At 39.1% G+C, this 12,448-nt stretch overlaps 1 protein-coding gene across 1 annotated transcript in view; it reads right to left on the reverse strand.

The window, feature by feature from the left end:
* Window positions 1-414: 414 nt before the first annotated feature.
* The window catches only part of ahr1b (aryl hydrocarbon receptor 1b), a 48,780-nt gene continuing 36,746 nt past the window's right edge, over window positions 415-12,448 (reverse strand). The window contains exons 5-11 of the mRNA XM_067398576.1: window positions 10,754-10,880; window positions 10,043-10,176; window positions 8,128-8,330; window positions 7,875-7,984; window positions 6,820-6,961; window positions 5,178-6,696; window positions 415-581 (exon numbers count right to left, since the gene is read on the reverse strand). Coding sequence (XP_067254677.1) covers window positions 420-581; window positions 5,178-6,696; window positions 6,820-6,961; window positions 7,875-7,984; window positions 8,128-8,330; window positions 10,043-10,176; window positions 10,754-10,880 — 2,397 coding nt within the window. The 3' untranslated portion in view covers window positions 415-419. The remainder of the gene's footprint in view (window positions 582-5,177; window positions 6,697-6,819; window positions 6,962-7,874; window positions 7,985-8,127; window positions 8,331-10,042; window positions 10,177-10,753; window positions 10,881-12,448) is intronic.

A 12,448-nucleotide genomic window follows, 5' to 3' on the forward strand; every position in this document is an offset into this window, starting at 1 on the left:
TTATGAACAATTTACACAAATTTGTGCTGCTCGTGTTCATTGAATGAGGCCCAATGATTAGCGATTGACGTCACAAACACTCACACGTGCATATGCACAAAAATACATGTCCAATCTCAAATTGTGATCAACTACATTTGCCAAAAATGTAAAAAAAAAAAATCCTACATCTCACAAAGCAGCAGTAAATAACAACACTCACAGAAATAATCCAAACATAATCGGAAATAATATAAATGAGAATGCTCTCACATTATATTGGGTGGAGTATTTGATATTCCAGAGGTCAATCTGGCTCATTTGAATTTAAATTAATGTAATTCAAGTTGGTAAGGAAATCAAGTCTTTTTTATGTTTTGTTTGACAGTCTTCCCGTGATTCATAGCATCTCTGTATGGACGTATCTTTACTAATTGTGTTCAGAGGTAGAAACCAGTGGTCTGAGGCTCTGGGGGAGGTGGGAGTGGCTCAGGAAGGGGGTGGGGACTGTTGCTGGGTGTGGCTACAGCATTGCCATTGGGAACCAAACAACTTCCTGTGTAAGCCACACTAGTGGAGTTGAATATAAAATCCGTCTCCATCTGGAAACAAACAAAAAAACAAATGTTAGAAGTATTTAGCTAAAAAGCTAGCTAAAAGTGAAAAGGTAGGTTCATGCCATGTCGTAATTATGAGATTCCCACTTGTAAAAAGCATTTACTTCCTTTAGGAACTCGCAATTACAATTAGTAAACTCTGAATTTTCTGAGAGCTCGGACTTGTACCACATCACCGCTGTACCCAGGCGCACTGTTGGCATGGGGGACAGGGGGGTCAGGACCCCCGCAGTTTTGAAAAGACAAAAATCGACCCCCGCACTTTTGATAAGGGCTGCTTCAATCAGTCACAATATATCATCTTTTAGCTTAGGATATTTTCTTTCAAATGAGACAATTTTCACGTTTCTGTGAGCTTTTGTTCGTAAATAATCAAATGTTTTGTCGCAGATGTGAACAGGAAATGTGTTCTCGAACGGAGAAACACGCAATCTCCAAGCAATCGATCACAGCATCCAAATTTTTTAGGACAGGTCGATGGTATTTAATCGTGGCCGAACGTTAGCGTTTGTCAATCAAGCCAAACCGTCCATTTAGAAACTGAGAAATTTGACACTTTAAGGTAAGGAGGCTGATCTCTCAGGTTGACGCACGAGCTGGCTTGTTTTGATTTCGGTAATTACATCTAGAAAGTTAAAAGCATTGATGGCATCTATAAAAGAGATATCTAAAAGCGAAACGAAAGTTATTGCCTCGACCGGTGTTGTGACGAAAAACGAACCCCTGCCGTGAAAAGCACCCTCGTCGCGTGAAAGCGCATTTGAAGATAGCCGCCTTAAATGCAACACAGTGAGGAGGACGCACGAGAGGAGACCTGCGTGTTTAATTGGTGTATACTGTAATACTGCATTTACAAAGCTTATTAGTGGCATGCACTTTGATCGCGAAAGTGAAAGTGCCCTTTGCGGTCGCATCGCGTTCCCATTTCTCTCGATGTGAACCATGAGCTCCAGTCCATTGCAATTTAGGGCCCTGGTATACTTCATTTCCCACATTCTGCTCAGTCAAAGATGCGTTCGGTATGCACACGTGCACCGTCCCTGATCATAACCCCCCCCAAACGCAGTTTGGTCCCCCTCACTTTGAAAATGTCTCCTGTGCCTCTGGCTGTACCACCTGACCACTGCAGATTAATTTTGCCATTGATAGTGTTGCCATAGAAACACATAATTCCATATCTGAGGACAGCTGAGTAGAACATCATGTGTTGTCATCTCGTATTTACGACATGGCGTGAATGCAGCAAATGTATCTAGCTAATAATTTAAATCTATCAAGGTTTGAGATTTGACAAGGTTTGACAATTAAGAACACCGTCCTTCAAAAATTTCTAGATGTAAAAATCCAAAATTCAAATATAAAATGCACCACAACATGGCTGCTGTTAGGTTAGCTTAAAACATTTAAAACTTTTAAAAGTCATTTAGTATTAATACAGAACAAAAATTATAAAATCCACAGCGGGCAACCACGACTACTCATAAGCATTAGACTTCTCTACTTTTGAGCTAAATAAAAGAGCTCACTTATGGTGCTACTGTAGCTTATGGAACTACAACAGTGGTTGCTTATTTAACCAGGTTAATGGCAGCTGGACAACAGATGTTGTATTTGGTTGGGGTCATTTAAGGTCTTCAGAAGATACATTCAACAGGATCACATACAGAATCACAAACTAATTCCACTAACTGCTGTTTTTAAAGACTAACCAATCAAAATAACTACATTCAGCATGCTAAAGCTAATCTTAAAGACAGCCTTTAAAAATGACATTTACTTTCTAAATATGTCTCACATGGCATAATTCATCAGTACACTAATTTAAAGAAAACTGTATAAACTTGGTTTAGCTTTTCAACAGCAATAATTATAACCCTCATTAATCCTGCTCAGAGTTTTAACACCGAACTCACAAGACAGAATACTGACTACAAGCAAATACAAGAATAATAGAACATTTCTCATCATTCACTAATTTGTTTTTGTGCTGATGCAGGAATGTGGTTTGCAGATGATAAGTAAATCCAAAGGCAAAATCACAAAGCTCCAATAGTTAGTATTTGAAAGTGCAGTGTTAGTATGCATGAGGTAATTTTCATGCCAGATTGTAGGTCATGGGTGCTCACGCCTGGCTGGGCATTTAAGCTCTATTCTCCTTTCAGCTGAGAGCAATGACCCTGAACAGAGACACATACCCAAATCTCAGAATGTAGTGCTGGATATAGACTGAATTGTCTCTCTTTCTTTTTCACCTTGCCCTTTCATTGATTATTTACTTCTCTGTCTAACCTCCTCATTCCCATTTCAGTATTATTTCTATCTGTATCCCTCTCTTTTTCTCTGCAAAAGTTGCTCCACTGCACATTTTCTTTCCTTATAAGATGCATCTTTAAAAATTAGTCAATAAACAGTGAAAAAGTCACAACCACAATGTCAGGGCATTGCAGTGCAGCTGTTCTACATGATTTTTTAGCATGTTGCTAGTTTGTTACTCACTGGCCCCAGTCAACACAGGGCACCCCAAGTCTCTATGATAGTCTTTGAGGTCTAGATAAGACTCTGGTCCCTCCTTCAGTCTATGTATTTTGGTTGTCTTCCGGGTGAAGTGCAAGTCTAAATGCTTATAAAAGTTATAGCACACCTCTGCCTCATCCTCAACAAGTCACATGATTTTAGATCACTCATGTCTGTAGCACAAACAATAACGGATGTGCTATGCACCAAAGTTGTCTTAGCAAGCACTGCTTACAATCTACAGAAAGCACAATCCCTATATGTGGAACAACAGCATGGTGCCCTACATGTGGAAAGGAAATTTTGTGTGGATAAATGAGTGCAGACAAGGGCCCATGGTCTCAGAATATTGCCTGCTGCATGAGCGGTCCTTTTGTGGAGGCTTCTCTTCCTCTATCTCTCATTTATAGCCTTGGGCTCCCCTTTTACAATAGACTAGATGCTACAGTTGGCTGCCATCAGTACAGCAGAAAAGCCTGTCTGATGCTGGTGGGATGACCTGGAAGCTTACACTCTTAAACTGAAGATTATAATCTTAACCACAGTCACCATAATAAAGCAACACAGCAGGCAAAGCAAACATCCACCTGTGTGGGGCCCCAAGGGGACTCTCCAGAGACAGCCAAGACTGTCTGTCTGTCACAGTGCATTATGCAATCTCGGCACATTAGCTTTGACCTATAAGATCTTGGTCCTTATAGGAGCACAATTAGATCATAGTGAACATTTAGGCCAATGGAAAAAAGATATATATGGAGGGGGTGGAGTGGGCCATATCTAGGTTTAGAGCCCAGAATATCTTTAGAACTATTATCCTAGACAATCCAAGTAGAAAGTTGTGAAGGGCGGTCAGACGGATCCTTACCATTATCTGAAATGTTAAAGGATTGGTCCACTTTTAAATAAAATTTTCCTGATAATTTACTCACCCCCATGTCATCCAAGATGTTCATGTCTTTCTTTCATCAGTCGAAAAGAAATTAATGTTTTTGATGTAAACATTCCAGGATTATTATAGTGGACTTCAATGGCCTCCAAATGGTTGAAGTTCATATGCTTGCATGTGCTTCCGCTTACCGCATTCTTCAAAACGCTTACACTGTATGTCCTACGCCTTCCCTATTCTACTTACCAAACTGGCACCGCATTCGTTCCGTAAGTAGAATAGGAAAGGCGTAGGACATACAGTGTAAGCATTTTGCAGAATGCGGAAAGTGGAAGTAGATGCAAGGCGATATTTGTGTTTATAAAGCATATACAGTTGTTTTTTTTGTTTTTTTTAATGACCGATCGTTTCACTAGATAAGACCCTTATTCCTCATCTGGTATCGTTTAAAGTCCTTTGAAGCTGCACTGAAACTGTAATTTTGACCTTCAACCGTCTGGAGGCCATTGAAGTCCACTATAAGGAGAATAATCCTGGAATATTTTCATCAAAAACCTTAATTTCTTTTCGAATGACGAAAGAAAGACATGAATATCTTGGATGACATGGGGGTGAGTAAATTATCAGGAAAATTTTATTTAAAAGTGGCCTAATCCTTTAAAGACAACTTCTAGTAGGCTATCTATCTATACCAGCAATCTATACCAAACTTGACGATGTAAATACCAAACAGGGTTTGACAAGGGGTGTCCAATCCTGCTACTGGAGAGCCACTTCCTTGCGGTGTTTAGCTTCAACACACCTGCCTGGAAGTTTCTAGTGACCCCGAAGACCTTAATTAGCTGGTTCAGGTGTGTTTAATTAGGGCTAGAGCTAAACTGCTGGAAGGTGGCCCACCAGGAGCAGGACTGGACACTTATGGGGTACTGCAATACCTTTGGTTTTCCCTTATCTTGGTCTTAGAACAAAATTTGTATCAAGCAAGTTTTTAGGATTAGGGGCTTGAACAACATTCTTATTAACCAATCATTAACCTTCAGAAATCAGGTGTTGAGGGTGTACTTAGGGTTGTGGTTAAGGATAAGGTTTGGCCTGTAAAAGTTTGATTAGGATGCTGATCCAGGAGCTTGTCCATCTTGGTTAAATTGCATTGTGCAACTATATCCTTATTTAATTCTTACCTTACTGTGGGTGGTGTCATGGGTCAGGTCAGAGCCGTAATCTGTCAATGAGGGAAGGTTTGAAGGTGTGGCTAATCCCAGGATATGCTCTAGAGAGGAGTTCTGTTTGGTATAGGAGGCGTAATAAGCGGGTGCGACCTTTGGCTGCTGCTGCTGTTTCTGATAACCCTGCTGATAGGACGAAGACGAGGCCATGGCTGCCTGGAACGGCCCTAAATCCACAGCTGAACTGCTGTTCATTGTAAAATCCACCCCTGAATTGTCAGTCATATTGCAGTCAACATGGGTACCCAGTGTCTGTGTGTGTGCCTTTTGGCCATTGGGGAAACAAAGTCCATTTGTAACCAATTGGTCTGTGAAGTTGTATCCAAGCCACTGGGGATCATTGTAGACCCCGTTGGGAGGCGTGTCACTACCCTCAACTGTTTTCTGTTTATACTGGAATGGGACGAGTAACTGGCTGTGCTGCCATTGCTGTGGCTGTGCTTTACTAGTGCCTGTTATCTTGTCCCCAAGTTGAGAGTTCAAGTTGGCTTGTTTGTGTTCAGAGACCCAGTGACCATTGTGTACAACTGGTACCGAGTTCACCAACAATGTATCATGCTGGTTAAAAGTAGTAGTCTCAGAGTCTGTTGTAGACACCTGAGGAATATGTGCCTGGATCCAGCTCTCGGATTTGTGGCAAACTGACTGGCCATTGACATGTTGCTGCATACGCTGTGAGAGATGAATTATGGGTGCTATCTGCTTTTGTGGCCAGAAAGGGATGTGAGGAGCAGGCAGTGAGGAAGTAACTTGAGGAGCTGACTCGGAAGCAGAACATGGCTTTAGGGGTTCAACCGAATCTAATACTGTGGCAGGGCTTTGAGCATCTGTTGAGTCCTCTATCCGGTTCTCCAGTGAGTCATGAACGTAGGACAGTATTTCATTGTTGGTGAGAAGATCATTCAGAGATGGGATGTAATCCGGTTCCATCTCTACCTGAATCATCCTCTCATCAAGAAGCAGCAACTCCAAGTCCTCTGCGTTGAGTCCAAGATTTTCCAGGGCACTGAATAGCTCACTGTTAGAGCAGCTTTCCTCATTTTCCAGGGACAGAGAATCTAATGTTGCCAGTAGTGGGTCAAAACTTGATGGTTCCTGTTTGGAGACCGCAGTTACAACATTCTGAACTGGATTCCAACTTTCATTCTCCGAAGAAGAGAAAGTGTTTGTCTCTCCTTGCTCACTGAAGAGGCTGCTGTGGAATGACATTCTAGGCTCCAGAGCAGGCTGGCAAACATAAACAGACTCGTCCTGTCTCATCATGGCTCCCAGCAAAGAACTTGGGTCCACATCATCCTTTGAGCTTTTGTCCACCTTGGTCTTTTTGGTTTTGCTGTTCTTGCCTTTGCCCTGAAGGGTGTCGGGGAAGCCTGGCATGGGGTAGCTGATTTGGTACAGCATAGCTTCTCCAGTAGCAAAGGTGAATGGAAGATGCATAGATCGCTTCCTCAAATGCTCTCCACCCTCTTCTTCTCTGAATAAATGAATAAAATACTTAGTGTCAGTAAGAAGTACTATCAAACACTAGCATGCTAATCAACTATTTTGTAAACTGTTAACACAAAATATAAATGGATATTAGCCTTATTACACTTACACAAGCGGCCTCTGTGTGGCAATGATGTAGTCAGGCTTGCCATTTTTGTAGACAAGTCTAGCATTCGCTTGTACCCATTTCCAACGGTTGTCCTTTGTAAGCAGTCTGAACACAGTCAGACCACTTTCTCCAGTCTTGATCACTGCAATGGACAATGCAGCAGATTGTAAACCCAGTTGAAAAATATAGAGTATATATATAATATACATAAAGTAAGAAAAATATATAAAGTACAGATTTTTGCCTTGTACCCTTTTCTGCTGTAGACTATTGGTTCCATATTAAATTACTGATATGGATTTATGGCTCTAGTTCACATGTCTCTCTACTCCTAATGACTTATCCAATCTCCTTCATAATCTATGGGATTATGGGAAAACTGTCCTCCTCCTTTCTCTTGCTCTGTCTATTTGTCTCTTTTTCTCCACTCTTGCGATAAATTAGCAAAGAAAAATCAGGACACCAAATCCACACACATCTTGACCATACAATTGACATTATCAATCGCCTCCTGTGAATCACATTGAATGAGTGGACTGTCACTTGTTCAAGTATTTGCCTAAGCACACAGGGCTAATGTCTTTAGTGTCACTAGAGTTTATTTTAGACACCAAGCCTTTGGGAGCAATGTCAGCATGCATCAGCAGAAAGACAGTTCAACATAGCTGTTTCTGAATCTTAATGCTATTCAGTCAATCACATTATTAGGGTCCAAGCACCAATGGTGTGTAGACACCTATTGTATCTATTGGCGTTCTTATTATTATTCTTCTACTCTGGAAGTTTATGGCAGCCCACAGGACCGCTTGCGGGAAGGTTATAGCACACTGATTGTAATTTGGCACACAATTAGAGGACAGTCTGAACTGTCACCATAGCAAATTTGGAGTCTCTAACTCAATCCCTCTAGTGCCACCAACTGTCCAAACTTGCACTTATATTTATGCTAATAACTTTTCAACCGTAAGGGCTTGAAACAAAATTATTTTCTGAATTGGCTGAATTGAACAATAAAACTCCAAAATGACAAATCTGAAGAAATCAAAGTATCTTACTCCTGACATGGTTCTCGGCACAGTAGAGCATATCGGCTGCATGGATGAACTGGTACCCAGAACCTCGAACTCGCAGCTCAGCCTCTGTGTAGCCAAGAACGATTTTACCCCTAAAACACAGGCAAAACCAACATCTGTGATTTCTGTACCATTTTGTATTGTACTTACAAAGATACAGTAAAACTAGGATAAAAAACATTTTTATACAGTGCATGTTAGTTTATCATTTTTTTAAAGAATTGTTCATCATTACTTAGCATCACAAGCCATTGGGGTGAAGTCCAACTTGTGTTTGGTTCTAAAAATCATGTTCTTGGTTCGGATCTCCATTATGGAAGGAGGCTGTAGGGGTGTTGCTATGGCAAACAGGGCGAGCTGGGGTGGCATTTGTCCTCCATCATCCAATCGCCTGTTCTGTCCATGCAGGAATTTCAGACGCCCTTGAAGATTCAGGGCCTTAAAGGGGCATAAATGAAAACAAACATTGAAATATTTACTATACAGAAAGGCATAACGTGAAAAATATCAAAATGGGATTTTAAATTTAAATTTAGAATTTAAAATTTATTTTAAATTTGGAATTTAACTTCTGAACTTTAAACTTCACAAAATCTAATAATAAAATATTTAAAATACATGACAAGTACAACAAAAAGAGCAAACAAAAAAGAATGATAATTGCATGCAGAACAAACAAAAAATCATGTCATATATTGCATTTGAATGAAAGACACAAAGACATAACATAAAAGACACAATTGATTCACGTAGTATATGTACATATACAGCTGGAGTTAATGATTTTGTTGGCGTGCCCTTGGTGAACCACATAATTTGTCTCTGACTCAAGGTGGCCAATAGAGTTCAAGCTAGGTCATCTATCAATGAAGGCTGTATGACCTGTCCAGAATGTGTCATATCACTCTCGACAACCTATTTTTCAGTCATTTCATTTGTGGGTGAGCTATTCCTTTAAAGCTTGTATATTATGTGGAGGCTTGTGCAATGCCTGATTTAAAATAGTCCTATTTATGTAAGGCTACACAACAAATGCCTCAGGGTACATTTACATGACAATGTACTAAAAATGGAAAGGTTTTTCCTTTGCATTTTTTCATGTACAGACGACACCATTGTCAAAACGATCTCCGTTCACACGGATCTGACTAAAAACTCTGTATTGTAGTGTTAATCATGCAAGGCCAGTAGTTGCCGATGTCACTTTGTAAAGAAACACTACTCGCCTAGACTGAACATGAAATACACATGCACATGACGTCACTGTTTTCACAAATTTGCGTTTTTATAGTTTAATAACTTAATGGTTGCATTCTAAAATGCCAAGAGGACAAAAATAATTAGATAAACAAATAAATAAAATAAAAAGAAATGTAATGGAAAAGAGCTTGAGGTCACTTGTATTTATAGCTCAGGCTAATGAATTTCTCTGAGCATACGAGGAGACTCCTGCTAGCTTTCTGCTCCTGACAAGCTAAGTGTAGTCATGCTATTCTTGAGGGAGATTGATTTGGTATAGATGGAGTAGAGAGGAAAGAAAGTAAAAGAGAGAGACTGAGGAAATAAAGGCCAAGAGTCCAGAGAATCCTGCAGTAGTGGGTTTTGCATGCATACAGATGACTTCACTACCGCATTGCCAAAATTAGCAAAGAAAGAGACAGCTGTCTGGCTGGAGAAAATGAATGGGAAAAATATAGGAATAACGTTTTTAAAGACCGCTGAAAGAGTCTGTGGTGACTGTGGCACTCTATAGCTAAAGCCTGATTTTCCTCAAATTATCTACAATTTAAGCTAACTTGAACAGGTTCTTGTTCTCATTGTTTTGCTAATTTCTTCTAGCACAAACCTCATGACCCTTTTGCTCCTTTAAGAGGGATTACAGAGGTGTTCCAACAATTCTGATCTCTGTGGCTGCAATCCGACACAAGTCTAACCTAGATGCTTACTCACTCTGTAATCTGGAACATCAGGGCTTAGAGACTCTGAATAGCATGATATATTCCAACATACTCACATTTCTAATATTACATTAGCAGTTGTGCCAAGATTACTACCAAATCAGTCAACTTTTGATGTTCCTATGTAGGTTACTCACTAGGTTTTGCGAGCAAAAGAAAAGTTTTAGCCCAGCTTAGCTGGTTTACACTGACCAGGAATCCAGAGGAATTGTCAAGGAGGCATCGGAAACGACAGACAAAATTTCTCTCAAGGAAAGAAGAGTTTTCTGGAGGCAGCTGGTCAGGGTTGCACATCACCAGAGACATACTTGGGGCAGGATCTCCATCTAAGAGAAAAAAACAAGAAAGACACGCTTTCAGACTTGGTGGTGTGTCTAGACTTTTTCAACCGGGGGTCATTACTGGATTAGCCAATGACCACCATTTCTGTTTTTATCCTTTCTGTTTGCTGTTATCCTTAATTAAAATGGACATTTTAGTGACCATAACATTTATTTTGCAACTCCGGGAGCTTCCACTAAAGGTCAAACCACCCGAGTTGTCTCTTTTTTTCCAAAAAAAAAAAACCCTCTCTTTTTTCCCCCATTTACTCTCTTCTAACTCAAGTGCTCAAAACTATTCATTTGAATATTTGTTTAAAAGTTTTGGGTCTTTTATCAATAATTTATAATGAATATTAATATTTTTTGGTTTGCGTCCGTCAAGTTCTGAAAAAAAGAAGAAGAATGAAACAGCTTTCATTTATAAAGCATTACTTCACTGGTTTATTAAAACATTGGCACTGCCACATGGTTATTTGATATACAAGCAAATTTTCACTGAATTGAGCAAAAAAAAAAAAAAACCCTGATATAAATACCAATACATAGTGCTACCATGATATAAAATTGTATATTTCCTGACCTTGTGAGGAATCCTCTGTCTGTGTGCTGGTTGGAGGCGGGTTCAGAGCCCAGTGCAAGTTGTGTCTGAAGGCCTGTTGGTCCTCAGTATGAATGAGTTCAAACACATTTTGATGCATCACATCCGTCTGGGTGATCAACGGACAGATGAACAGACAATATGAGAGAAATAGTGTTGAAAGGATGTAACATATTATGAGTTTAAACAAAAATTACAGACTTTTATGTAATTAATTTATTTGACATTAATGAGAACAAAAGGAGGACAGTGTAAGCACATAAGATAGACTAAACAAATATAGTGATGCCTCAGTTGGATAATTCATAAGTAAATTATGATGAATTGGATTACACTGTGCCAGACTGAATCTCAGAGTAAAGCCTATTTGATTAAGCTCATTCAATTTCTACAGCATTCAAACGGTTCCTCGAGAGAGACACTGCAGTATTAATCAGTATTAGATAGATCTGATAAGTATATATATGTGTGTGTGTGTGTGTGTGTGTGTGTGTGTGTACTAAGAATAGAGGTGAGAAGTATGAAATGATTATCCAACATCTGAGCCTGACGTAATTTTGATTCTGGGAAAATGTACAAAACAGGGGATACTTATCAATCAGATTAAAACAGTGTCCTGTATGATTCTTTGATATCACTGTGGGAACAGGACCTAGGAGTTTTGTTTAACTCCGATGATTGGATCAAGATCTGTGATGGTATTTTTCCAAAATGCACCTCGATTTCCATACATGAACAAAATTTTAAATTATTTCACAGAATTCATTTTACACCTGTTCATCTGCATAAAATGTTCCCAGGTTGTTCCGACCTGTTTTAAATGCAAAACTTGTAAGGGCACATTTTTTTCATGTATTTTGGTCCTGTGCTCACATCCAATCATTTTGGAGAGGGGCTCATTCTGCAATCCAGGAGATAATAGGAAAACGTTTTATTTTATCCCCCTCACTTGTTTTTGTTGAATGGCATTCCTAAAGACCTTTTTTACCAAGACTTCAGACATCTGTTTACAACACTTATATTCCTGGCTAAGAAATGTATATTATTAAAATGGTCTACATCTCAGGTCCCAACTATTTCCATGTAGATTTCTCAGTTGTCAGCCTTTCATCCTTTGGAGAAATTAACTTATGACCTCAACCATAAACAGGACAAATTCATGAGTCTCTGGGAACTTCTCCAATCCTTCCTACACAAATTTTGATTTTTTTTTATTTTAAGAGAATTTTGTTTTGACTTATGTTTTTTGTAAACAGATACATTTGTACATTTTATTTAACTTGCAGCGCTTGGGGTTTGTTTGTTTGTTTGATTGATTTGTCTTTGTCTCTGTTGTTTGTACTAAAAAAAAAAAAAAAAAAAAAAAAAAAAAACTGTCCAGACCTTAGTTTCAATGTGAACAGACAAATTAAAACTTGTTACATCACATCTGTTTTGGACGTAATAATAAGTAGCCTACCTTAAAATAAATGCCTATTAACAGCCAAGAGCAATGCAACAAAGTAGCATTTTTTTTTAAAAATGTTGTGGTGCAACATAACATGCAGAAACATTTTTCATTTAAATATGTTTAGTTAGTATTTCATGAAGAGATATATTGCAATATCCAATCCCAAATTTCAGGTCCCAAAGATAATAATTCAGCTGTATATTGGATTAGTATTAGAACAGTGGCTG

Source organism: Chanodichthys erythropterus, chromosome 10, assembly GCF_024489055.1.
Source record: "Chanodichthys erythropterus isolate Z2021 chromosome 10, ASM2448905v1, whole genome shotgun sequence".
NCBI classification, from domain to species: domain Eukaryota; kingdom Metazoa; phylum Chordata; class Actinopteri; order Cypriniformes; family Xenocyprididae; genus Chanodichthys; species Chanodichthys erythropterus.